Here is a 27,739-nt window from a genome sequence, read left to right on the forward strand (position 1 = left end):
CTCTTGTATCAGTTTTGGGGCTACAGGCCAGAAGTACCAAACTCCTTTTCTGCAGGGTCATGAATCTAATTTCCCAGATTCCCATCTGGAATGGGAGAAGCAAGGAAAAAGCCCATGTCCAGGTAAAACAGCACCCTGAAAAGGTTCTTGGGACTCCAGTAGCAGCTTCTGAAGTCCAAGACAGTAGAAACTAAGATATGAAATTACTGGTGCTACTTTAAAGAGTTTGGTTCCTTTTGGGAGTCAAAATCTGCAGGTTTCTTTGAAAGCAAATGGCTCAGTGAGCTGGTGGTGAGCTTTTTAAGTGAACTGCAGTAGGTGCTGCCCCTGTACACCCTGTCTGTGACTTCCTACCAGTCAAACTGATGAACTTGCCTAGAAAGGTGATGCAGACCTCTAGCCTCAGCTGGATGCAGCTGAAACAAACCCCTCTTGTCTCCCTGGCAAAAACCTGGCTCCCCAGGCCATTTGTGAGGAGATCTCCAACTTCCTTGACTGGAGAGGGCCCCTAGACAGGAAACAATTGAAAATTCACGGAGTGAAGAAAAAAAAATAGAAATTGGTGGGTGATAGTGAGCCTGCAGCGAGGGCCCAGAGCCCCCCCTGCGCCTGTAACATGGGAAAGGAGCAGGCGGAGGGTGAGGGACAGGATCCCTGCAGGCGCGGCGAGCAGCGCGCTGCTTCTCCCCGCCCATTTTAGCTACGCGGCGCCCGCCCGCCTCGGCGCGAAATGGCGCCCGCCGTCACGTGCCGCCCCGCCGCGCGGGGCGGGGGCAGCTCATGGCGCCTGCGCCGTGGCGGCGGCGCTGGGCCGCGGGGCTCCTCCCCTGGCGGCGGGCTGCGGCTTGGCCAGGGCGCTGGGGAGCGTGCGGGGCACTTCGCGGCGGCTCCGGCCCGGCGCTGCGGCTCGCCTCGACCCTGCCAGTGCGAGGGAGCCTCGCGGAGGCGGCGGTGAGCGGCAGCGGGACGGGACGGGGCGTGCGTGCGTGCGTAGGGAGCGTGTGGAGATCGGAGCGGGGGCCGGGGGGGGAGGCCGCGGGGCCCCCAGCGGCGGCGGCGGCCCAGGACGGACGTGTGGGCCGAGAGGGGAGGCTGGACGCCCCCGGTCCGCGCTCCGGCCGGGCTCCCTGCCGCCTACGTATCCCCCGTGCTCGGCGTTTACAAACAGCCGCCCGCCCCGCCCCGCTCTGCGGCGGCTCCCGCCCGCCTCGGCCTGGGCAGCGGGCGCCGCCCGGCTCTGAGGGGCGCGGGGGGCCCCGCCTCCCTCTTCCCGCCCTAGAAAAGTTTTGGGTAAATATCCACTTAAAAAGGCAGCGCCCTGCGCTGGGGCGCGTTCATCCCCTGCAGATTACCTCATCTTAAGGTTTAGGTGTAATAAGCTTAAAGCCACTGTGCGTATCAGCGGGCCCTGCCGTAAGAAGGGTTTCACGTGCTTTGTGTACGTTGATCTAATGCCCCGACTTAAATTACCTGGAGGTCTCGGCGCGGACAAGCCTTGGAGGGATAAGCAGCCGGGCCGGCTTATACCTGAACGCGTGTGTCGAAGAGCTGTGCCCTCCTTCCCCTTACAGGTGATGCTGAGCCGAGGGCGAAGCTGAGGAGCCCTTTGAAGCTGTTGGTTGCTGCAAGCTTTAGTCAGAGCATTATGTTCAGAGACAGGATTTTATTTTATTATTATTATTAATTATTATTTTAGTCTAAAGAGCTTGCATTGCTTATTAAAGTCAGGATGAAATGCTCCTGGGAAAACGGTAGAAAGCACATTTATTGCTACACACACCAATTGGTGAGCCCTTAAAAGAAGTTCTGTAAGGAACTGTGGAGCTTCAGAAGTGTCATTTAGTACAATAAGTCTTGGGTTTTGTTTGCAAAATAGTTGTTGGGGAAACAACTATTCAAATGTGAGGATTTTCTTTTACAAAAACATGCAGCTGTGCAATACACTGAATCAGAAAGTCAGGAAGTTAACAGAGGAAAGCAGCTGTGTATGCTGGTGTGCCAATATTTGATGATTTACACAAGTGAGGGTGTGAGTAGATTTGCTAAACCTCATCAGTTTTCCGAAATATTTCAGCAACTTTGCTGCTGCTGTTTATCTTTGATTACAGTTTAGGTAGCTCTACCTTGGACATAAATGTCACTGTTTTTAATATAACTGGTTTCTTTAACATAAGCTTATGTTTGACTGCATCTCTGATAGTTGTTATTTTATTATTAACCTTCCTGCTTAGACCAGCTGATATTGTTTGAATTGCTTTTGATGGCTCATGTGGCCTTGAACACTTGAAGGAAGTGTCAGTAGACTGTACACCTGGTTTTTGTTTGTTATCAAGAGCTTTCAGCAACCTTTCAGTAACCTATTTTTTTTTTTTAATGCAGTATATAGAACTACTTTTATCTCTGGCATAAAAGTATAAACTGCTGGTACATCTAATCTAGTTAATTCTGGACTGAGGGAGTCTCAGGTCTGTGAAAGAGAAGTTCATTACAGCAGAAGTTATAGTCTCTGATTAATAGAAGTATTCAGCCATTATAGGTAACCAATTCAAATCTTCATGAAATTTAGAAGGTTGTTGAACAACATAATTCTATTAAGTCAATAAAGACTGTATTTGACACATTTCTTAATATAAAGGATATTGCTGTCCTTTTCTTAATTTTCAAATGTTAGTTTAATTTTAGAAACTATTTTATTTGCAGCCAAACTAAGCAGTTTTGGGAAGGATACTAAAATCCTGAGCTTCCAACAGATAGCTGCATAGAATTTTTTTTTCCCCACCATGATAGGCGTATAAAGTTATTTATGATGATTTCAGGTTTTCTGGTGTATTTTTATAACAGTAACCTTAGTGATATGATGAGGGATGAAACTTTGAAAGATTATTTAAAATGGAAGACACTGAAACACAAACTTCTGTCATGCAGTATTAAAAGAAAATAGCACGAAGGGAGACAGAGGGCTTTCAGTCTTGCATGATCCTGATGCGGTGGTTTGTGATACGCCTGCCAGGTTGGACAGATTGCCATCTGCTGTCCTGGGAGCTCTTAAATAGGGAGGAGGCTGCAGTCTGGGTGACTTGTTGTTGACTGACTGCAGCGAATGCGACGGTGTAGCCAGGGCTGTCCTGCGTGGGTGACTTGCGGCTCCTGGCACCGTGGGCAGCAGGGTGCTGGGCCATATGGTGAAAGAGAGAGTGCCTGTGTTTTGATTGTATGTCATATAGTTCCCTCGGCCAATAGACAGGATTGCCAATGAAGGGAAAAGGGCGGAGCTGTGTTTTAAAATACATTGCTTATTCCAGTGTACTTGCTGTGTTCCATGACTTTTGGATTACAGTAGTAGATACAGGCAGTGTTGTTTACCAAACTTCGCTGTTAATGATAATGACAATAGCAAATGTTGAATAATTCTTACAGTTTACATTGTATTCTTGGCCAGTACAGTGTAAATGCTGTTGCAACACTCTCCTTTAGTTTTAAACTTAACCTGTTTGCATAATTCTGTGAATAGCATAGTATTTGCAATATAGGGTAAGCTGCCTTGTGTTAAGATGCTGCAAACTCATTCACTAAAGCAAGCAGCTGAGGAAGATAGAGATAATGAAGGAATAACAGGTTACTTAGCACCATTATTTATTTGTTTATTTATTTACCAGTTTTGAAGTGGGGAGGAATAGTGGTTGACCTCTTGATTGCTGCCAACATATTTTCTCTGTTATCTTTGCATGGGGTGGACTGTTGGGATTGTTTGTTTTTTAAACTAATAAAGATTTTTGTGGCATTTTATCTGGACAGGAGGACAGATGCTTGTGAATGCCCCATGGCAGCAGCAACCTCTATTCATTCATTTATTTCCTATTGTAACTTGGAAGCATTCTTCAGGTAAGAAAGCTGCTTCAAAGTGTGCTGTGTGGTTTATTAAATTACACTTACTACACTTCAGTGTTGAATCTTTAAATTACATCTCAGTGTTTTGCTCTTTTCAGTTACAATCTCTAATTTATGTATTTTTCTGTTTACATTTCATTATAAACCTACCTTATGTTGTAGAAACTGACAGCACTTTTGCAGATGAATTTGAGATATGTGTGCGCCCTGCCATGCAGAGTTAGCAAAGAGATAGTCAGCTCATTTCACTGAAGAATATGTAGTACCTGTAGAATGTACAAGTAATACAAGGCTACAGTAATTTAAAAACTTCTCCAGATTTCATCTACAAACAGTTACCAATGTATGCCAGCTTTGTAATCCTAGACAAGCGTGACTATGCAGCTCTTAAATTTTGCGATGTGCGTGAGCTGAGCAACCTCATTACTTGTACAGATTTCAATTCTTGGTTTTGTTTTTTCTTAGGAGATAGGGGTTGCTTCTCTTGTCTTCTACTATACTAGTTTTAAACCTTATGATTATAAATGTGACATTAACTGGCTACTTTTTCAGAAAAGAAAATGTTATGAGCTGGGAGAATCTCAATCTCCTATGTCTTCCATCTTACAGTATTTTTTTATTTTTATTTTTTAAAAGCTCAGCATTAGGATGCTACTAAAGGTGTTATTACTGGTTAACCACAATACTTTGAAAACATCCTAAAGTAATTTGGTTTAGTTTTTAAATCTACTTTTCAGTTTCAAACCTGTCGTGGTTTGGTTAGATGAATGTTGCTGTTCCTATTAGCTTTCCATTAAAACTGCATCAAATACTGTAAAATGAGTAACTGAATTTGGAGTTTTTTGGTATACTTTCCCAAATTAATAGTGAAAGGAGGTGTTCTCTGATACTAAAATACAGAGTAGCTCCTTTCATATTGGTCTGTGGGAGCATATTGATATATTATCAATATTTTTTCCAGTTGTGAGAGAGTTTAGCCAAGTTAGTTTGTCAGGGATTATAGTGATACAGTAGCATACCTTTTTTTTTTTTGGTAAAACTGAGTAACGTTTAAAGCCGAGAGTCCTTAAATTTAATATATTAGATGTCATATCTTTAAATATAAATCTTTCGATCAATGTAGCTTTCTTAATATACTGGTATGTAGTTAGCTGAAAAAAATTAACACTTCTTATGTGGGTGCATAACTACTTTGAATAACAATGCAAGCTGTACTGATGTTGCGTAAGAGTACTGATGTGACTCAAATTGTGGGTAACACCAAAACTAGATTTGTGGGAACACCTTCACCTTTCTATTAGTTAGCTGATAGTTCTGAGACAACAGCATTTGGTAAAACTGATTTGCTTGTTACGTTCTGTTGTTCTACTTATATGTCTGACTTACAGCATAGAGAGTTTTAGTCATCTCGGTCTTGTTTCCAAAACTGAGCTTAGTCCCTCTATGGATCTCCCAGAATTTGCAGAAGAGCTTTTCTTTGGTCGATGACTTCACAGGTCAGTTCATCTTCTGGGACCCCTCTCTGCCTTCTGGTTAAGGAATCCGTGCACACATACAGGATGACTCATCAGTGGGATGGATGGTCAGACACCAGACAGGTGCTGGTAACTTGACAGGAACTTCCACATTCTTTGGAGGTATGTGTGCATGTACACCTCTCATTCAGTACTGCCTTGATTATATCACGTGGAACTATTATTTAGTTAACTTCAGTTGTGTTTTAAGATACACATTCCTCTTAGTTTAAATTTTAAGCATTCTCGTTTACACAGTAAATATTAGGGCTTCATGTTTGGTTAAAACTTTCTGTGATACATAACCAATGGAACCTTTTTTTCTGAATTATTTTCCCACAATGAGTCATATAACCTCATTTTGTTAGGTTTAAAATTCTGCAATATAGAATACTGAAAAATAGACAAATTCTGAAGTTGTCTGTTCTGATGGGATATAGCAGCAAGGACAAGATATGGCCACTTTCATCAACAGCAGCCTAGGTATTACATATGCTGTGTGTGTCTTGTGTCATCTCTTGATGTTTCTGAAATGGATATGCTACGTCTTGTCTACAACTTAGTCTGCAGGGTAGACTTTTGTGTCCTTTCTTTCTGGTAGCTGTCGGATGTCAGAATTTGTTTGTAGGGGTCAGAGTAGCACCCGTGAAGCTCAAATAAGTTTCAAATGGAAAAGTGAAAATTTCCCTTTTTCCAGATACTTGCATTTTACTGAAATGTTGCAGATTTGCATGAAAATAGCAAAACCAGAGATGCTTCTCAGAGACAACAGCATTTGTTTTATTTTACTTTTTTTTTTTTATGCTGGACTTTGTTTTTTAGGAGACAGCAAAATTTTTAATGCAGCCTAAGGAGAGAGGAGGAAAAAATAAGCAGGTATTTGAACCAAGCTAAATTTAGCAAGGCTATGAGCAATATGAAGAGAGAGTTCTATGTGGTTAATTAATACATCCACCAATTAATACATAATGCAGTGGAGTGCCTGTTCATTGTGCTAAAGATGGAAGTAAAGTTTTGAAAAGTCATAAAATGTGGTCATGTAGATAATAATCTGATAAAATGGTCCAAAACGTTTTTTTATACTGAGCTCATACTGAGCTTGCATCTTCATTACATTAGTAATGCTAGTACAATTAGTACTAGTACAATTAGTACAATAGTCATTAGTAATTGATTACAAATACTACTTTGCTTTGGAATGGAATGTATTGGAATGTACATACTACTATTAATTCTCTTTGACTTAATCATTTTCCCACTTGTTATGTAAAGCACACATGTCTATTCAGGGAAGGAGAAGTTCAGGTTTTAAAAATAATTTGAAGAGTGTCACTAGTTTAACCTTCTGCATATATTACATGTTTCTGTCATAAGTGAAACATTTAAAAGACTAAGGTAAAGATTTCTGAAGACTGCTGGAATAAATTCTGTGGTGGCTGGATGCTTTTTCAAGAGAGCAAACAGTAGTGAAGCTGGTCAGACAGCTCCTGAGTTATTAGCTAGGTTGTTCTTTTCCACTCATATGCATGTGCTTTCTTTTATTTTAAAGAAAAACTTTTATGAAAAGCTTTAAATAATAATAATAAAAAAATGAAGAAAAGATAATGCTTTGCTTCTCCTTAAAAGAAAGAATGGATGCACATGCTTTCTTTTCTTTTCATAAAAATAGAATGTTACCACTTGCATATCTGACACCTCTTCAGTCCTTAAGACTCGGATATATCAGTTGAGCCCTACAGTTCAAACTGGAGGACAGAACTGTGGTGGAATAAAACACATGGCATGAACATGAGTTTGAATTAATTTGTGAACATTTGGAACTTAACCTGATCTGTTGTTCATCTATTGCAATGTTTGTTTCTGTTGTGCAGATTTGGAAATAGCTCTGAAAAACTAAATAAGCTGGAATAAGAATTAGAACCAGTATGACTTTTTAAAGTAAAATTTCTTTCTAGCTAATTTAATGCTTAAAGATTGAAAAGAATAATATTAGAAGAACTTGAGAAATCCAGAAGAGGCATGCTCTGAGGGCTGTCTTGGAAGACTTTGTGTTCAGAATAAAATAGACAACATGTTCTGTTGGTTCTTGAAAAATAAGTGGTTGCTATGAAAAGTAGCTTTAGGCTGGTTGGAAGGAGATAAGGTGTAGCTCAGCATTTAATTAGCAGGACTTTTGAGAAGAGGCCTCACTCACTGTAAAATGAAACAAGTACTTGAAAGTTAAGGCAGCTGAGGATTTTCCTAGAATAGACTGCTCAGCTTCAGCGTGTGGAAGCAGAGCTTTTTCATATGTTGGTTATCTTTTCGTAACTTTTGGACTCTTCCGGACATGCCTGTTCAAGGTTCATCATTATTTGAAAAGGGAGGTTAATATGAGTTGGGTTCCACAGTTGATGATGATTTCTTTTGAAATCGCCAGTAGATTCAATAATTTGTCTACTGAGTTTAAACTTAAACATACGTAGTTTGTTATTACTAAACTAAATTGCTGTTGAATAGTTTTTCCCTAAAAAGTATGTGATATACTGTGAAGTACTAACAGATGAAACTAATTCAAATTGAGTTGTACAAAATAAAAGGTATAGAGAAACAAGGTCCTTGCTATTATCTGTGTACTGGATATCAACATATGGACATACATGTTGCATAGTAACATTTTAAATTTTACTAACTTGTTAACTCTTACTGCATTTCTCTCTTGATCCCTTGATCTTTTTTATTTTTATTTTTAAGAGACCATCTGCACTTGAACCTGTACAGTTTGACTACACTGGATCATTCCAGTACCTGAAGCTGATTACATTCACAATGAAGAGAGCTAGGCAGAAGGTTGTGGTAGAAAATGAAGCTCCTCAAACATTACAGAAAAACAAAAAACAGAAAACTTGTTTCCGTGGATCACCGCTTGGTGACTCCAACTTGCACGCCTCGGATTGGGGAAGCCTTCCGCACCATGTTATTCTGCGTATTTTTCAGTTTCTACCTTTAGTAGATCGAGCGAGGGCATCTTCTGTTTGTCGAAAGTGGAATGAAACTTTTCATGTCCCAGATCTCTGGAGGAAGTTTGAATTTGAACTTAACCAGCCAGCTACTTCTTACTTAAAGTCTACTCATCCTGATCTCATTCAGCAGATCATCAAGAGGCATGCTGATCATCTGCAGTACGTCAGCTTCAAGGTAAAGGCTTGAATGTATTTTTAAAAATGCAGCTGCTACAACTTCTTTCCATGCATACACGTTGTTTCCTTCCAACTTCTACAGTTTAGTTCCTACACAGTAAAGAAAGAATTAACATTATGTGATACTGTGCTGAAGATGGCATGACATGTTTTCAGAATGTATGCTGTGGAGTTTATATATTGTGAATCCAATGTGAGTGGCAGTTAATCAACAGATTAATCTGCAAATAAACTTATTTCCTTAAATTCTTCTATGTGTGAGGAATATTTTTACTCGTGGGCTATACAGTGAAGAATGTCCTGAAATTTCAGAAGCCTGTTGTGCAAAAGTATGTGCAAGGAAGAAGGAGACTGTGTATTTATAATTCAGTCGCTTGACATGTAAGGACATTATGAAGTAATAGTAAATATTTTTAAATGGCAGCTATGTTTATAGTCAAAGGATTACGTTAATTCAGTCTTCCTTCATTTGAACACCTGATACAGTTCACTAACAGTTTATCTGACAAGACTACAGCTGGAATTGCAGATGTTTTGTTAACTTGTTGCAATCACTCCTCCTTAGAGGAATTTATAGTTCTAAGCTGTGAAGGGAAAGTTGTAGAAGGGAATGATTTTAAAGCTAGAATTAAAATCAGAAGCTCTTTCTCAGCACTGTCACTGAACTTCTTTGGATTTGGAGATCTTGTGATTTGGTTGCATAGCAGTACAGGGTTAATCAGTTATTAAGGAAGGTGAGATGGAATAGTGGTTTGTCCAAAGTTAGCCATCAGGCTTACGGATGCATTGGGAATCTTCAGCTCATTATTAAAGATGCTAAGCTATTGTCCCTGAAGTAACATGAATTAGTTTGCCTTGTATCTAGGCTTTGCTAAGTCTTTTTCTGCTCTAAATGTCTAGAGTTAGTGCGTGCGCGCATACACGCACACATGGCATACCACTGTATATCATAATGCCAATACCAATTATGCCTGTTATTTAGGAGGAAACATTGGCATGAGGTTCTTCAAAGAGAAGGCCTAGGTTTAAGCTGTCCATATCAGAAATACCTATCGGTCATACTCTGGAGTACTTTCTGATAGTATGATAGTTTAAAAAATACTTCTCGTTAACTTTTTTTTGTCAGGAAATTTCTAATTAATGTTGCTTTTTGTCCTGGTGGCAAATGAAATCTGGTGCAGTACAGGCTGTGGTGCTTGCAGTCCTTGGTATTCATGACGCTGTTAAGTTTTCTAAATAGTAATACAGAATGACTTCATGATTCTTAAATTGCTTTTATAGGTTGATAGTAGTACTGAGTCAGCAGAAGCAGCCTGTGACATCCTTTCTCAGTTGGTGAACTGTTCTATCAAGACACTGGGTTTGATTTCTACGGCAAAACCAAGCTTCATGAATGTCTCTAAGGTAGTGTCCTACAAACTGTATTTTTAACAAGTAGATTCAGAAATGATTTTTTTTCAGCAAAATATTTATTCACTCTTAAAACTACTTTAACCATTATTATTATTATTATTATTATTATCTAGCTTTTTCTTAAAGTTATGCTTATGTAGGAAAGTATTTGATGTTGATTTTATAGTCTTGAGAGAACTGTTACTCAGTTGATACTGATTTTTTTTTTAATAAAGCCATCTATATTTATTGGTCTGTCTTCTGTAATTTGTGGCATCCATTCATATGAGGAAATAGTTAAATTTAGGTTCTGTTCATTAAATTTACTAGTACTGATAACTTCACAGCATAGAGAAGTGAAACTGTTTAGAAGACTTGATCCTTCTAATTTCCAGATTAAAAGATACAGTGATTGCAAGTTCCAGCATACTGATGAGTTTTTTTTTTTTTTTTTTTTTTTTCCTTGGCTCTGTAGGTCACAGCAGAGTTATTCTCTGGAAAATAAAATAAATGTCATTGCCTTTTTTCTTGCAGTTAAATCCTAGATACCTCAGGCTCATCATTATGTACACTTACCAGTTTTATTAAAGAAGGAAATAAGGCTGGATGAGTTAACTACTGAATATAAAGTAGATTTTATTATTTTTGTCAAATGTAGCAGCATTTTTTTTAAAACATAGAAAAGATTATCTCTGTTAATGTTCAAGTAAGCATTGCTTCATTACACAAGAAAGGGGATCCCTAAGAAGTGATTACTCTTGTACTTTCTCTACATGCAAAACCTAAGGTTCTTTTTGGATGCAAAAGTTTGGCTTATCTTTTTCATAAGGTTTTTTTTTCTCCTGCATTTTTTTAAACAGGCTCATTTTGCTTCAGCACTGACAGTGGTTTTTGTAAACTCCAAGTCATTATCATCAATCAAGATAGATGACACACCAGTTGATGATCCTTCCTTGAAGGTTCTTGTCGCTAACAATAGCAATACTCTAAAACTGCTAAAAATGAGCAGTTGTCCTCATGTATCACCTGCTGGTGAGTAGTGAATATATACGAAATGTAGTAGTGAAGCAGTAGGAAACAATAGTCAGGATTAGGTTTGAAATGAGTTAGCCATATAATTTTCCATGTTCTTCTGAGTCTTTTAGCATAGGCCTTTCGTTGACCTAATCTTGGCTGTTTGTAAAGTTAGAAGGAAAGAAGAAAAATGTCTTTGAATGAACTGGAGTAATCAAGGTGGAGGTTCTTCTCCCTTCACTGCATCTTCTAGAAGTCCTGGAGATTCTTTTTGCATTCTTCTCAGCTGTTCTATTACCTCTGATAATAAGTTTGAGAAGAAAAAGCCTCCAAAATTAGTGCATGCCTTTAATGTAGGTACCAAGGCCTTAATAGTCATTGCAAGTTTTGCCTAAAAGTAAGTGTCAGCTGCTTAATGTGTGCATCTTTGTAAACTTAGTCAACTGGTGTTTTGTGGGAATACAAACACAAAATTGCCAACCCATAAATCAGCTACTGCCTGCTGGGATAAAGAAGGTGAACGTAGTTGCCTTTAACTGTTTTGTAAGATGCTGTGAGTTAAATTTATTCAAAAAAAATGTTAATACTTTGAAGCTGTATTACAGAAATGTGGGAATGTACAAATTTTAAAATTTAGTAAAATAAGACCAAAGGGCTTTTCAGTTTCTGCAATGCCCTCCTGTGTCCAGAGCTGGTAGTACAAACTCTTTTTGTTTTAGCACTGGTTGGTAAAGGGCTCACTCCCTTCAAGGGTAATTGAAAGTGCAGGCTTGCCTGACAGTTCAGAGGGCCTTTGGGTCCCTTGACTTAAATTTCTCCTGAAATTCTGGAACTAGGGAAAGAAAAACCCCAGTCTAATTTCTCTTCTACATTTTTATCCAGAGTCCACAAAAAGTGATTAAATCTGTGTATTTTGTGTTCAAACGGATTAAGAACAGTTCTGTTATGTATGTCTTAATTCAGAGAAGGCTTCAGTCTAGCACAGCTCTTAAACTCTGTTGCTGGTGGTCATTTAAATGGAATGATTAGATGGATGCTGACGGAAGGAGCTTTGGGGAAAGGAAGTGGAAACATCAGTTGGATCTTACCTGGTGTCAGTTGCTTCTTCAAAGCTGAGGAAACTCTGCACAGGAAGGACAGAGTGCCACAAAGATAACACAGACTTAAGATTAATGTGACTGGTTAGGCCTGTTTTTCTTACTGATAAGTATTTATGGCCAAAACATGTGAAAGGGTGTAGATATTTAGAACTTTGTCACACTTTAGGTTTTGGATATGAGCATGAATACTCAAGCCAGTAAACTTAGCGCTTGCTCAAGTGTTACAATAGATAATTCTGTTTGGTTATATTCACTTCTTATTTAACAAAGTAATTTTTTTATTTCTCAGGAATTCTTTGTGTTGCTGATCAGTGTCATGGACTTAAGGAGCTGGCTTTGAACTACTACATTTTAAGTGATGAACTGCTGCTGGCTCTTTCAAGTGAAAAACATGTTGATCTTGAACACCTTCGGATAGACGTTGTGAGTGAAAATCCTGGACAAGTTGAATTTCATACTATTAAAAAGCAAAGCTGGGATGCTCTTGTTAAACACTCCCCCAAAGTCAACATTGTGATGTATTTCTTCTTATATGAAGAAGAATTTGATGCTTTCTTCAGAGAGGAGACCCCTGTTACACACCTTTACTTTGGTCGTGCAGTAAGCAAAGCAATGTTAGGTCGCATTGGCATGAATTGCCCAAGGTTAATTGAGCTGGTTGTGTGTGCTAATGGACTTCAGCCTTTGGATGATGAACTTATTCGGATTGCTGAGCGCTGTAAGAACTTAACAGCAATGGGTCTTGGTGAATGTGAAGTAACTTGTAGGGGTTTTATTGAATTTGTAAAGATGTGTGGAGGCAGGCTCACCCAGCTTTCTATAATGGAGGAGGTATTGATTCCAGATAACGATTATAACTTAGATCAACTTCATTCTGAAGTCTCCAAGCACCTTGGAAGAATGTGGTTTCCTGATATGATGCCAACATGGTGAACTGTCTACATCTGCGGATAAACTGATAGAATCAGGGTGTTGCTTTCTATGCAAATAAGGAACTTGAAAATGAAATATGAAACCTATTTACAGATTACAGTTTCTCTTCCTTGAGAACCTATAGTGAGGTAACAGTAAATCATTCAAGAATGTTCCTGGTATAGTGAAATAGAAATTAAGTGTACTTAACAGTAGACACTCTTGAAAGTATGTCCATGGTTTACAGGTGCTTTTTTACTCCAGTTAAATTAGGCTGCTCTGATTTAGCTTCAGTTTAATTGTTCTGTTCAAGTTAAACTTTTTTTGTGTGTCTTTGCTTAGTCATTCTGATGTAATCAGAAGATGACTAAAGAAACTTTCCTCCTTGAGCAAATCTTGCTTCTGGGGAGCTGGATAAAACTTGGAGTTCAGGAAAACTGTATTGTTTGCAATGATGTTTTATGCAGGAGATTTTGAAAGTATTCTTGCTGTAAGTGTAAAGGCTTATACTTTATATTTGAGTAACCTGGACTAGTGTAAATATTTTACTTTAGCTTAAACCCACTTAATGTCAGTACATTAAAGTGGTGTGATAAGTAATAAGTTTATGCCTCCAAAACCCTTCTGTTTTTAAATTGCACTTTAAGTCACTTTATAAGATTAGCTAAATTTTAGAGACAGTGTTATAGAGTATGTTGTTTTTCTATCTTATGCACTTAAGTGGATGGGAAAGAGACCTTGTTAAAATTAATGAATTTAAAAGTTTGAATCTAGGTTGATTGCTTGGATCAATGGCAAAGCACTTTGGAAACTGCCAGAATGAAAGGAATAGCTTTTGTGTTTGAGAGAGTTCAAGTCTTTGATTATGAAAGTTGATGTCTGAATGCCGTTCCACGCTTCCATTAAGAGATTAGAAGGATTTCATAAAAATGGCCAGTTAAAAGGAAGGTTTGAAAGGAAAACCATGGTCTTCAGTCACTTTCTACCTGGAATCAAGGGTTTAGAGCACTTTCAAAACTTTGCCATTTAGAGGCCACAGTGATCTGTAGTAGCTTTGCCTGAGTTGGCCACAGTAACTTTGCCACAGTTCTCACAGAACTGTACTGTGAGCCCTGATTCCTAGAGCATGTATTGCTGGTTCCTGAAATTTTTGGTTCAGGAAGGATTATACGAATGTTTAGTACTTGTCGCTTGTAATTCTTTTTTTGAGGAGAAAGATTCTATTCCTTGCTTGTGGGCAGTGGAAAGGAAGGGGGAGTTGATGCAAACTAGAGTATATATATTTGTGATATTTTGCACACTGTAAACTAAAATGCATTGTATACAAATATTACTGGAATTATTTTCTTGCTGTAGTTGGTCTATCCTCCTGTTTGTAATGAGATGTGTACATTTGATGAATAGTGATATTTGTCACATTAGATATAATGTCAGATAGTTTCTTCCACAGTTAAACTTCTTTTCTGCAAAAATAACTGCTGTGGGTTGTCTAAAACTGCCATTATCTTGGACAGAATGGTTCTATTACTTGTTCACAACTATGAGCTAAAGCAATTAAGTAAGAAGATGATGCATGTCTGAATCAGTAATGCATTTTTGCTTGCTGCACAATTTGGGGGGGGGGGGGAGGGAAGGGGCAGCTGACTGGTTACTAGCACTTATTAGCCAAGCACTTGCTTCCATAATCAAGGGGGTTATGATTTACTTTTTGAACAGAAAACTGAAATATTTCTAGACAGTATTTTGTTTAAGATATGTGCTTTGTTATATTTGTAAACTTAATAAACTGATCTAATATATGCACTGATAATAGATCCCTGTCTGTTCCACTGTACATCACCCCTCTAGGCAGGGTTCTGTCCTATGTTAGAAACCATATACTTGACAGACTGGGGGAAGGGCAGTAGGACTGGTTGACTCTTGGATTGTAGGAAGTTAATCATTGTCCTTCCACATTCATGTTGCAAACTCTAGGATATTTTGATGTGCTGAAATTGAAAAAGAGAACTTGGACAAATCTTACAGATGATGTTGACAAGTTAGATCTAGAGTCCTTCATGTCTCTCTAGCCTACCTAATACTTTTAATGAAGCACTAGTGACTATAAACAAATGTAGTACAGGAGAAAACTGTAAATGCTTGTTTGAATCCTTTTCTCTGTCCCTCTGTTACTAAAGCAGCTGTTCTGTGAAGCCACAAATGATGGCTTGCTCCAGGTTGAAGGTTCTGGCAAAATGGGCCTGCATTTATTAGTGTTGCCAGTTTTGTTTCTGCTGTTACCATCAAAATTCTCATGCAATTTACTGTTGCTAAAAGTCACTTCTGTTCTAACTGAAAGGTAACTTCTGGCATTATATTAATGTTGCATTTTATAGTTTTAGTGATTTTTATTAGATTTGTTTTTAATATCATGTGCTGCTGTTACGGTAAGTACATTGTCCTTTAGGAATAAGTGTCAGAACACTGGCCTGTATAAAGTTCTGCTTTTCCTTCCTAAGTAGGTCTTTCTGAATGACTGCAGTAGAGGTGATACATTTGGCAAGAAACCTTTGGATAGCTGCCTCTTCTCTTCACTTTCCTATTATTCCTTGAGCAGCCTGTACTGCAGAGCTCTACCATATCCTAGCTAATACATTTTGTCTATTTGTTAGGCTTTTCCTAGCTTCACTGGCCTGAGAAGGCTTTCTAAACCCCCATGCCTTCAGTGTATAACACTGGGATGCAGTTTGGTGTCAAAGGAACTAAAATAATCAGAGGAAAGTACAGAATGGGCACCTGATATGCCAGAGATTTGTAGGGTCACTCTAAAAAATACAAGTTGTAGTGAGAAGTTAACAGTAATGCAGCTTTTCTGCCACAAGGGCTGAGCTCTTCTCTGGACTTGTTGACTTTTCTGACTCCCTGTGAGGGCTTAAATAGTTGTTGCTAATTTCCTGGTTAGGTTCTCCTGTAAATGCAAATTCCAACAAAAACTCAAAGCTTCTCTTTTCCTTTCCTGGAGTCACTTTTGCCATCCTATAAAGACATCAGTTGCTGTGGCATGACAACTTCAGTCAGCATCTCTTTTGCCTTTTGGAGTGTTCCAGTAAATTTCCCTCTTGCTTCCTTCAATCCAGGTGCTTTTCAAAACTATGGTAATTTCCTTTTTTTCAGAGTTGACCAAGATGTAATGCAAAGTTTGTAAATTAGCCTAAAATACAATGTTAACAACAGCTACTGGTACTATAAAAGGTTACCCAGATGGTACCTGGAACATATATTATTGTTAGGGCCTTGCAATATTATATAAAACCCAAAATATTGAATCAATAGTAATGTAAACTGTTGTATTTTTTTATTTATTCTGGGTAAAAAATTCCTTTTCCCGTCATTCATTAAGGTAGACTGTCCACATGAGAAGAAAAACAACTTTTGGATGCTGAGATGAATTTATTTTGAATTTACTACACTTCCATTTTATATTTTTTTTCCTTTCCCCCTTTCGAGATTTTTAGTAGGATCTGAGCGATCGCAGTTCTCAACGTGAATATGAGATGTGATACCAGGAAATACTCTTTGCATTGGGAGCATTCTCCCAAGGACTTGCCCCTTAGCAATTCTACCGCTGTATCTAATGGGATGGATACAGAGCAGTTTTACGCAGAAACCTGGTAAAAACAAGAGAAAAAATCCAAATGTCTGATAAAGCTTTTTTGGGGGGTGGGGGAGTAGCAGTAGGGGAGATAATGAAAATAGCCAAACACTGTGGTCATTGAAAATAAAAACAGTAGTCAGAGTTGCTGGATTGCTGAAGGAGGGAAAATGGGAAGGAGGTGGAGTGAGGATGGGGATTCTTGGTTTAGGAAAGAGAAGAGCTTGAAGACTTTATACAGAATCAAGCAAAACTCCTCTAAAACATCCTATCTCTTTAAAAACTATTTTTGTTTTTTTCCTGCAGTTTTGGTCCCAACCTCAGTACTTGCAGAGAGAAGAATAAATAATAGGTCCTGAAAATGAGAGCTTGCCTAGTTATGTTTAAGAGTGGGTGTCCTACATTTGGATTCTAACATAGCAGCAAAAAGTTCTGAATGCAAATGGATAGAAGATGCTGTGTCTCAAAACACACTTTGCTTCACTGCTTAGTTAGGTGCAAGGGGACACATCCTACGGGAAATTAAGATAGAAAAACTAAATGAAAAATAGCTGTTTACCTGATCCACTGATTTGGACTCCATCATCAATGGCATTTCCATTATGAAAGATTTTAATGGGTCCAGAGAGCTGGCCGGAAAAGGGAGCATAGACTGTTGCTCCGTCAGCACAGATGACATCCACACCTATGTGCTTTCCTTTACCATTGCGTCTGAAAAAAGGTTATGTTAGTAGTAAGACAGTGTTGGCAAAGCAGACTGTGACCGAAGAATCTAAATCATATTTTTATTAAAGTGCAGATTATGTAATGCCCTGTAGGATTTATGATCTGTATTGTTAGATTTGCAGTTCTGTGAATTGAGAAACAATGTTTCTTACAAGCCTTTAAATAGAACTGTAGAGTAGCAGAAATGTTGATTGGAAGGTACCTCTGGAGCTCATCTAGCCCAGCCTTCCACCTGAGTCAGTGCTGTTCCCAGCACTAGCTCAGGTCAGCCATGGCTTTGTCTAGCTGAGTCATTTAAAAAAACCTCCAAGACGGATTTTACAACTTTCATGGACAGCCTGTTCTGGTGCTGCATCACCCTTATAGTGAAAATGTTTCCTACTTTTCAACCTCAGCCTTCAAAGTTGTATTTCAAAATGGGTTTAATCATACTTAAATTCTATTTCAATGGAGTGGCAACAAACTCATGCTAATTACAGTACCTTGGAGCTCCGTAGTATCCACAGCCATATTTATCACAGCCTCTTATCTCGTTTGCAATATTCCCAGAACATAGTGTAGCCCAGTATTGATCTTGTTGTGGAAATGGTGAAACATCTTTGAAATACAGAGACACAAGAAATCAAAATTATCTTCTGGGTTCTGTTTGTTCTGATGCAACTCCTGGGTTCTGATGCACATTTGTGAATACTATGTTTTCATTTTGGTTAAGTAGAAACATACTGGAATTGTTGATATCCTCCACAGAATTTGTCACCCCTTTGGAAGTATAAGTAGAATGTACATCCAAGACTAGATTTTATTGTTTCATCATATAGAGCTATCTAATTTAAGGAACATTCTTTAAAGAGAGAAATTCAAAGGGATTATCATGTTTCCTAGAGTGTAATCTCTTTAGAAAAAAACTGAGCTCTGTTTTTAAGTCCAGCCTAATGGCACTTCAGTCCTCAAGTGTTATTCTACATTACAACCAAAATCTTTAAACTTGTATTTGTAAAGGATCATCCTAAAAGCTGAGGATAGCATTGCTGTTAATCAAGGACTTGATATTATTCAGTGTTGAAACTGGAGTATACGTTCAGGATCTGCAGAAGATTGTGGGTCTTACCTTTCCATCAGATTGACCTATTCAGAACAGAACTCTGCTCAAGAGATTATTACTCCATCTGTAAATTAACAGTAGCTTGCATGTAAAGAAGCTTCCAAGTTTATTGGTGTAGACTTTGAAGCCAGTCAATGTGGAGAGCTGGGGATTTGCTCCTTGCAAAAGTGTTATTGCTATGTAAATGAGTAATGTTAAACTAGAGAAGATCAGAACTTCCTCCTCTAGAATGTTCATTTCCCTAAATTATGACCTTAATTAATATAGTGGATACCTATTGCTGATCTTCAAGTCACTGTGAACAACAGTGTTTGGAATCGAGTGTGTTTCAGAAACTGAATTGTCCTGTAATGTCTTCATACCATATGTCTGTGTATTAAATGGGGGATGTATTGCTGTATCGGCTATTTCCTGTAGCCATGCTGAAGGAGAGGTAACGCTGCTCCTCTTTGGAAATTTACCCTCAAGACCTATGCAATTCAGTAAAGACAGCAATTCCTAATTCGTAAGCTAGCTAAAATGCAATACCGAAAACATTGCTAGTAGTTAAAAGAATACAAACAGAAGTGTCTGACTCAGTTTGGAGAAGGGGGATGGCTGCAACTGATAAGCTGATACATGTAGCTCCTGTCTTTAATACTGTCTACAGTCCTATTATGCTGTATGTATAAAGCACACTTGCTTTCTCTTGGATGTTGCTATTAGAGCCTAAGACAGAGGAGAATCTTGCTTTTAAATGCTCATGTTCTTATCTGCAATTAAGTATACTTTCATTCATTATACCTTCTTTTTTTTTTTTTTTCCTTCCCCCCCTCTTACCAGGTTTAAGTAGATCAGTAGGATCAGAGCGGTCACAGTTCTCAACATGGATGTGAGACACAATGCCAGGAAATACTCTCTGCATTGGCAGCATTCTTCCAAGTTCTTGCCCCCTCTGGATGGTGCCTTGGTATCTGATAGGGTGAATACAGATGAGTTTTACGCAGTAACCTGTAAGAGGCAGGAGAGGAAGTGAAGTCAGGAAACATCGACTACATCTGTTCTTGTGGGGTACAAGAGATCTTCCGTGCTGGCCTCTTACTGGAGATTGCAATGATGAAGCAGAAATACAGTAAAGATACCAACAATCCTGAAATCAGAATTCTCTGGATTGCTTATGGAAAAGGGGAAAGAGAAAAAGAGGGTTAGAAAATAGGGACACTAAACATCTTCTCAGCAAAATTGAGGGCATATTACTGATACTTTTACTGTTTCCTTTTTTTGATTTTGGGGGGTAATTGGTTTTCTTTGCTACCTGTTTTTCAACTCCCTCTTCTCTCCAAGAAAAGCAAAGGAAAAGGATTGCATTTCCTGCTAGTGATGACTTGTGATGTTTGTGAGCAGGACTGTAGTTGTATTTAAATGCAGGAACTAGAGAGACATGAGAGTAAATGACAGTTTGCTTGACTTGAAGAGCTACAGAAATATCTTACTCAGGTAAATAAAATGATTACTTGTGGGCGCTTAAAAACACGTCTGCTGTTATTACTTGCCTGATCCTCTGATTTGGACTCCATCATCAATGGCATTTCCATTATGAAAGAATTTAATGGGTCCAGAGAGCTGGCCAGAAAAGGGAGCATACACTCTTGCTCCATCAGCACAGATGACATCCACACCCACGTGCTTTCCTTTACCACTGTGTCTGAAAACATGAATATGTGATTAGTGAAGTCTCTGTCAGGCCTCACACTGTATATAGATAGATCAGTTAGCACACTGCAAGATCTGAAGCTTGTATAACAATTTAAACTTTTACATCTGCAAGGAAGTTGGAAAAAATAGTGGCTTCAATCCATCTGTAATTATTGAAAATTGTTCGTATTAATCTGACCTAGTTTAAAAGAAGATGAGATTTCAAATTTTAAGCACATTTTTAACTTTCCTGTATTCATGGAATACTTCAAACAGTTATATAAAAGTACCTTTGTTCTACACACACATATATCTGTGCCAGTGTAAAATAGAATCTTATGTTGGGATTTTTTCATTTAGAAATTCAAAAGTTGAATATTGAAGATGGGCACTTTTTATGGGCCTTGAAGGGAGGAGAAGAGAGGAAAATGCGAGGAAGGCAGAAGTCATTCTGCATATAAAAGCATCTTTCAGGGAAATACTATAACCTGCTCTGTTATGAGGTGCCTACTTACAGACAATGATGCTGGCAGATCTTTAGCCTGTGTAAGTTAGTCCAGTTGGCTTCATGTAAGCTCTGTGGGTGTATGTCAAGTATCTAGTCTATGAACAACAAGAATAAATGATGCCAGTTCTTGCAATACTTTCCATTTCCTTTACTACTTGGTGCTTTTTTGGTTCTGGTCTGTAGTAGTAGTGTGTGACATCAAAAATCTGGCTGCTAATTCATGTAGTGGTCTGGCTTCTTCACCTGTGCATCCCTCAGCAGAAGTGACATTAATGAACTTCAGTGAGATTTCTGAGTAAGATCTCCAAAGGGGGTAAGGACAGGTCCTATAGGCAATAGTATTCTGTCATTCTTAGCATAATGGGTAAAATAATGCCAATGATTGCTAGAAAGATGTCACCAGTGTTTTTGTGTATTGGTCTTAGATCCTGGTGAAAGAAGAGAAAATGGCAGCAAACCTTTGATTTTTTTTTTAAAAGGTGGTTAAACTCTACAAAGTTTCTCTGGTTTGATTTAGAAAAGCAGCAACAAACTTTTCTGCAAACTCCCAATACCCCCCTGTTTTACCTGTCAGCGCCATAACCGCCACAGCCGTATCTATCACAGCCTCGGATTTTGTTGGTAGGATTCCCACTGCATATCTGTGCCCAGTGTCTGTGTTGTTGGGGTGGGTGCGCGTCCCACTGCTTGGCAAAAACTTTATGAGCAAAAGAGGAAAATAGGGAAAATTGAACCACGTTCTTAGTACTGTACAATAGAAGTTGTTAAGCTGCAAGATACACAATGTGCTTAAAGTAGAAGATAAATGTCATGGCTCTTCCATTGCATGTCACCTCTGCTACTCTGTCTCTGTTCCATGGAATACAGCTTTCTCTTTAATTGCATGTTAACATGGTTGTGGGATTTTTATCCTTCTATCCCTAAATTCCATGACTGAAATCTAGTACCCCTTATTCCCCCAACCTGGATCATTCATTGGAATACACTTTGCATCAAGTCCTGTGTCAAGCTGTCTCACTTTAAATATTTATTTTCTTCAAGATAGTCACAGCAGGTAGAGCTCCTCTCTAAGCAGCAAGAATGGGTGTGTTTAGAGTTTTCCAGTGCTAGGCATATGGGGAAAGGACATAGGATAATGGAAGATAACAGCAACCTCTGAATCTGAACATGTGTGAGGAATAAGATGACAAGTTGCCAAAATGCTAAATAGCAGTGAAGTAGTAGTTAAATTTATAAAAATGAGTGAAAGTATTCCTTTCAACTCCACCAAAGAATTCCACTACGTATTTGTTAATGCTGGGAATAGAAACATGTCCAAGCTTGTCAGTCTGAATCTAATATCTAAAAGATGTGGATTTACTGTAGTAATATTCTTACCCACGCAACACAGTACTGGTTTCCTGACCATTCATGCTGGCGCTGATGTCCATTCTTTGTAGAGAATGGTTCATGGGTTGTTAGAATTTCACAAAATGTATATATATATATAAGAACATCATAGAACCTGTTACATAGATCTGATCACTCTCCTAGACGTCTTATGTCTTTAATTTTAAGGTACATTCTCTAGAAACAAAGCAAAGCTATAATTGCATATTTTTAATCCTAGTTTGTGAAATAAGTTAAACTACTTTCCCTTTTTTGCTTTTCATGAAATCTCTCTAAATGCTTCAATATGATATGACACTAACTTCAAATGCACACCCATGTTTATATTTTGTAATAGTTATAGTAGCATACATTACAATAATTCTTCATAAAACTAAATTGAAAAACTTAGCTTTAGCATTATATATATTGGAGTGAATTTCACTGATTTCTTAGTGTCTGCCTGAGAAAAATAAAGACAAATACAAAATAGTAATCTCGACTCACCAGTGGACACCAAGCTGACCAAAGTGATCAGACTGAGAGCTGACATTTTGTAGCCGTTCCACCGGTGTTCCTTGATCAAATCAAAGACATCGCGTAGTAGCTCTCTTTGGTATTTATGTACTTTAGAAAGTGCAAGTCCGTTGTTTTGGCCAATCAGTCTTGAGCAAAGTATTACACCTCTGTGTAGACAGTATTGCCATATTAGGCTGTAAAGATGTCAACAAACTTAACTGTTGTTAGAGCTGGTTGGGAAAGATAAAATAATTGGCCTCTTAGCACACAATAACAGATGGAAACAGAGCAATCCCACATTTCAGGAAGCTCCAGTTGAACTGTTTCTCAATTTTTCTTCCTCCTCCTGAAGTAAGGGCACACTTAGGCCAAAAATGGTAGGAACGAAGAATATGGTCCAGAGACTTCAGTTGGAGGGAAATGGTGGGCAAAACTCCACGTAGTGTCTTGTCACTCACGTGCATAACCAGTTTGTCCTTCTGCATTGCTCATTCCAGTACCTCCTCCTCAGGTGTATATGCTCATTAGCTTTAACTGAATGATAGAAAACACAAGATGGTGTGGTGTTTGGTTTACTATGAATGTGGACTTAAATTAAGAAAATCAGATGCTTTTGCAAGGAAAATTTTTTTTTCCTGTTCAACTGAAGTTATTATCTAGTCTGGACTTAAATTCATTAAGTCTTTTGACTGAAACCCTAGTTTTTTAGAAGAAAATGCTTATCAAAACTTATCTTGAAGTTCTAAAATAAACAGTTGCAACCAAAGTTGCACTTGCATAGCTGTGACATGGAGTTAAACTTCTGGTGTTGTATGACTGGCCACCTTCAGTGTCTCAAAAGCTGAAAGAACAGCCTCCTCTTTACTCCAGTGTCCCAGTAGACTGAATGATCATCGATTTTAAGCGTTGATATAAAGTAGAAAAATTCAGCTAGGAGGAACTGATAGAGCTAAACCTCAGGATGCATCACAATCTGGTGATTAGAATATTCTCTGGAAAGGTGGGAGACCTTTGCTAACATCCACTCTCCCACTGGTTTTCAACCTCTTCTTAGGTTTTATGTTTCATTTGGTATCTGCATTATTAATAACAGTAGTAGTATCTTCATTCAGTAATCTGTATTATTAAGTACACTGTTTTGTGGTTTTCTTTTTTTTAATTATTCCTTCTAGTTTTTTCGGTGGCAGTTAAAGAAAAGTGTTAGATTTTCTTTATGGGCAAGTCTTAGTTAATGAAAAAGTTAAATGAGTCATGGAACTTTCACATAAACTCTCCTGTATTCCCAGTTTTGGGAACCTCTGGAAGTCCTGCAGGTTTTTTGCAGAAGAGAAACAGACGTCTCTCTGCAGCCCTTCCAGTTTGCAAAGAATGTCTCTAAGCCTGTTTTCTTGAAAACTCCATGGAACAGGCAGCAGGAGACAAATCATTTGCTCATGGTTCCAAGCTTTTTTACAGCCAATATTTAGCCCCAAACCAATCTTTCAGTCCTCCCTGGGGTTATTATCAGTGGCTTTAGTGATTTTGTCCCTGCTGGTTTTTCTGCCATCCTGCCAGAAAGAACTGCTGTTTTTCACTTATAGCCACCAAATACTCATTTAAAATGTTAGGCTCCCTCTGTCTAGTTTTGATGGGGCTTTTTGTTCTGATCTGCTCAGTGTAATGGAGTCCAGGTATCCAAATAGCACAAGGTGCTGGCAAGAGCTCTCAATGGATATCAGGATCTGGGGACACTGCTTACCCTGAACTTAAAGACAGGGGTGGCTTATGTGACAGAACCACCTTGCCAGAACAAGTCGTAGTCGCTGCAAGTTGAGAGGCTGCTGGAGGTGCTGTGAAGCGTGTGCGTACTATTATTTCCAGCTTTCCAGGCTTACTAGCTTTAATTTCTCAGGACACTTAAACTGCGCAGATGGAGACCTGCATCCTGCTAGAGCGAAATGATTTGAGACTTAAAAGCCAACTCCAGACTACTATTTCTTCATGACCCAGGTCCCTCACCCCTTACTAGACCTCAGCACAATTTGAGTGAAATTCTCTGAATCTGTTGGATCTTAGACTGTGTGTATTGGTTGAGTTACCAAGGAGCATTGTGAAATTCCAGAAGTCTTTAAAGTTTCTCCTACAACTGTCTTTCAGTGTAAAAATATTATGTACGGCAGTAAATTTCTACAGCTATTGTGCTGTCTGTCACCTATTTTCAATCCTCACTCATCTCTGTGGGTGAAAGAGCTCCGACCCCTGCTTCAAAAGTGGTTCCGTGCAGGAACAGAAGCACTCCCTAATAATAATAGTAATATTAATATTAGTAATATAATAATAATAATTTTAGCTCTGTTCAGCAAGGGAGGCAGGCAGTCTGTGTGCCGTCTTTCAGTCAAGGGAGTTGAATTCACCTTATCTGAGAGGGATGGTGTAATTGCAAAAGATGAAAAGCAACCTAAGCAACAGCTGTAACAGGAGACAGGTTAATCATTTAAGAGTGGAGACAACAGGGGAACGTGATCTACCTGCACCCCGGTTTGACCGCTACGTGCACATTACGTGACTGTGTCTGCATCCTGTGTAACCAGAGTGGGGCTGTTCGGAATTTCATAGGATGTAGGTGTCAAGGTATTGCTGAGCTTAGTTAGCTAGATATTGCACTTTTTTTCTACTAGAAACAAAATCATTTAAAAATGAATAATTTTTGACTGTTGTCCGGCCTTTCTCAGTTGTGGGGCCTCCAAACATGGTTTCTGCGATAATGATCTCTATCTGCCAGCTTTTTAGTCCTGGTTTTACTCCAGATTGCCGGTTTGCAGTAGTAGCGTTTTAAATATCTCATTGTATAAATTTTACCCAAGGCACACCTGTCTTAAAACACAGTTTTACAAGGAAGGAACTGCTGCACCTCAATCCTCTCTGCAAAGTCTTTTGAGAAAGCAAAGTTGTGTATAAAATAAGCCAGATACACCGACAGGTGAGAGACCAGAAGTACAACTGTGTTGTAGGTGCAGAGAAATTGGAAGAAGCTTTGCTTCGACTACTGGTTTGCAATTTGGTATTTTGTAAAACAGCTCGTAGCTACCTGTTTGTCATTTTTTTCCACCTACATTTGTGTTATAGGGCTTACTCCAGACTGCTAGTAGCTGTGTATGTGTGCTTTTTATATTTCCTTCCTAAGAGATCTTAATAGTATTGTGTCTTGCTCAATTCTTTCTTAAATGAATATGTCAAAATGTCATTTGTTATAATAATATAACTAACACACTTGTGGTGAAGTATTGGTCTTAAAAAATTAGTTTTCAAACGTATGATATTGTAGTTGAGATTTAGGGGGGATTCCCTGTCTTTACTGCGTGGTCTGGCAGGGGTAGACCTGTCACCTCGGGCGGCTGGGCCTGAGGAAGCGATGAAACTCCTCCGTTGGTGGCATTCCTGTGTTGGGCAATGAAGATGTTAATATAGCAGTTGGTAGGTGCAGTTGTGAAAGACACTAATTGGTGACTTAGCGCGTAATAACAGAAGGGTATGGGACAATCCTCCACCAAGTTGCAGGGCCCTCGGGAGCTGCCGTTGCGCCACTTCCTTTCCTGCGGTTGGGAGGATCGGGCAGAAGACGGAGCGAAGTCAGCGCACGGTGCTGCAAGGATCCACGCGAGGAAGAGACGGACCAACGGAGCACACTGGGACCGCTGTCTCTTGCCTAAGAGGTGCCTTCCCCGTTTTGCTGCTTGTGTGTCAGTAATGACTTCCCTGGCTATACGAGCCCCTTACGGGTCTCCTAATGGGAGATTCTTCTTCCCTAAGAATACCTCTTTTCCTAGCCGGCTGCGCGTCGTTCCCGAGATACTGTGACTCTGCTTTGTAAATCAGGTTGTGTTTTGGGGGGCTGACGGGCGATACCAGTGAATTGCACGTTGCCGGTTCCCAGGACTGTTGAATAGGACGGTGCCTGCCTTGCACCCTGAAATATTAGACTAGTCCTTCCTAACACGTTGAGAGCCCTGAGACTTTGATGGAAAGGGGATGGAGATCGGTTATCACAACTGTAACCTGGACTCTTTTGACTCCCTGTGGACCTGCTTTACATAATAGCGGTCTGAACAGGAAATGTTTCATGTTTTGCTTGGGAAAACAATAAAATGATAATGTTGTTTGAAGAAAGAGAAGCTTCGTTTTGATATACTTTTCCCATTTTTGGCAAGTTTAACTGAGGAGCTGGAAGCAGTCCTTTGTTTCCAAATTTAATGGGGCGATAATAATGTTTGTGTCTGGGTATTACCTCTGTTTCTGTAAATATAGCTGGTAAATCTTTCTTCTCCCAGAATTACTTGTCTCAAAGCTATTCACAGATTTGTTTTCAGTAAATGAATTTTTTCAGTAATTTGAGTTTTCGGTAAACGAACTATTTGACTAAAAAATAAAAACAGGAAAGGTTTATTTAGCCCTAATTGTTGTAATAGTGCTACAGTTATGAAGCATGTAGTTGAAGACGTAAGGAGCTAGCGCAGTCCTTGGGGTGTGAGAGAACAGCAGGTCCTGCCTGTAGGAAGAGCAAGATCCAAGACTTTTCCGACCTTGTCGTCAGCAACGGGAATCGGCCAGTGGCTTTCGAAAGGTATTTCACACATCGCTCTCCTACCGTTCGCTGCTCCGATAACCCAAAGTATGTTTTGCTCGTACCCCAGCTGGGAAGCATTAAAGTGATTCTGCTTCGGCTTTGCGTAGTGAGCAGAAAAGAAAAGAAAATAAGGCACTGCCTCGTTTGCAGAGCTGCCTGGTTGGCAGCCACGGTCTGAGGGACCGGTTTGAGTTAGTCGCTAACGGGAGGCCCCAGGGTCGGTGCCTTTTAATATGTATAACGAAGAAGCTCAAAAAAGATTCCTCATCTCTCTCAAACAGAACGAGCAGGTGGTAAGCTAGCCATGTCAGGCTTGATTTTTCTTGGTAAAACAGTCTGTAATACGTCTGTCTTAAGTACAGAAAAAAGAAAAGAAATTGGAAGATAAAATGATGTGATAAGCTTCTTGGAGGAAAAAAACCTAGCCAGAAAAGTGCAAGAGGCCCCTGGGAAATGGTAGTGGACATGGTGGGTGGAAGCATTAATTCATAATTAATTCCAAGGTTAAAGGCAGGGCCAAACCCTGAGCAAATGCAAAACTTCACAGCTAAGGCCTGCAATTTGATTGCCACCATGCTGCCGTCCTAATTTTGTTTCCCACCAGTGAGG

At 39.2% G+C, this 27,739-nt stretch overlaps 2 protein-coding genes across 7 annotated transcripts; one reads left to right on the forward strand and one right to left on the reverse strand.

The window, feature by feature from the left end:
- The first annotated feature begins 828 nt into the window (after positions 1-828).
- Positions 829-14,809, forward strand: FBXL21 (Putative F-box/LRR-repeat protein 21). 6 transcript variants are annotated; one of them, XM_067304567.1, is made up of 8 exons: positions 829-951; positions 3,796-3,882; positions 5,385-5,525; positions 5,771-5,885; positions 8,136-8,579; positions 9,863-9,985; positions 10,834-11,005; positions 12,377-14,809. In XM_067304567.1, exons 5-8 carry the CDS (start codon positions 8,211-8,213, stop codon positions 13,018-13,020), a joined length of 1,308 nt encoding a protein of 435 aa, XP_067160668.1. In that variant the 5' UTR covers positions 829-951; positions 3,796-3,882; positions 5,385-5,525; positions 5,771-5,885; positions 8,136-8,210; the 3' UTR covers positions 13,021-14,809. The 6 variants fall into 6 exon arrangements, with proteins under 6 accessions (XP_067160668.1, XP_067160665.1, XP_067160669.1 ...); XM_067304564.1 differs by lacking the exon at positions 5,771-5,885; XM_067304565.1 differs by lacking the exons at positions 829-951; positions 5,771-5,885 and adding an exon at positions 1,325-1,571.
- Positions 14,810-16,290: 1,481 nt separating this feature from the next.
- On the reverse strand, positions 16,291-22,620 carry LOC106487191 (myeloid protein 1-like). The gene is made up of 7 exons (XM_013945894.2): positions 22,516-22,620; positions 21,208-21,337; positions 19,991-20,142; positions 19,278-19,448; positions 17,839-17,953; positions 17,190-17,341; positions 16,291-16,646 (listed from the first exon to the last, which is right to left on the reverse strand). The coding sequence occupies exons 1-7, from the start codon at positions 22,559-22,561 to the stop codon at positions 16,456-16,458; spliced, it is 957 nt and encodes a 318-aa protein (XP_013801348.2). The 5' UTR covers positions 22,562-22,620; the 3' UTR covers positions 16,291-16,455.
- Between the last annotated feature and the right edge of the window lie 5,119 nt (positions 22,621-27,739).

This window comes from Apteryx mantelli, chromosome 14 (genome assembly GCF_036417845.1).
Source record: "Apteryx mantelli isolate bAptMan1 chromosome 14, bAptMan1.hap1, whole genome shotgun sequence".
In the NCBI taxonomy this organism is placed as follows: domain Eukaryota; kingdom Metazoa; phylum Chordata; class Aves; order Apterygiformes; family Apterygidae; genus Apteryx; species Apteryx mantelli.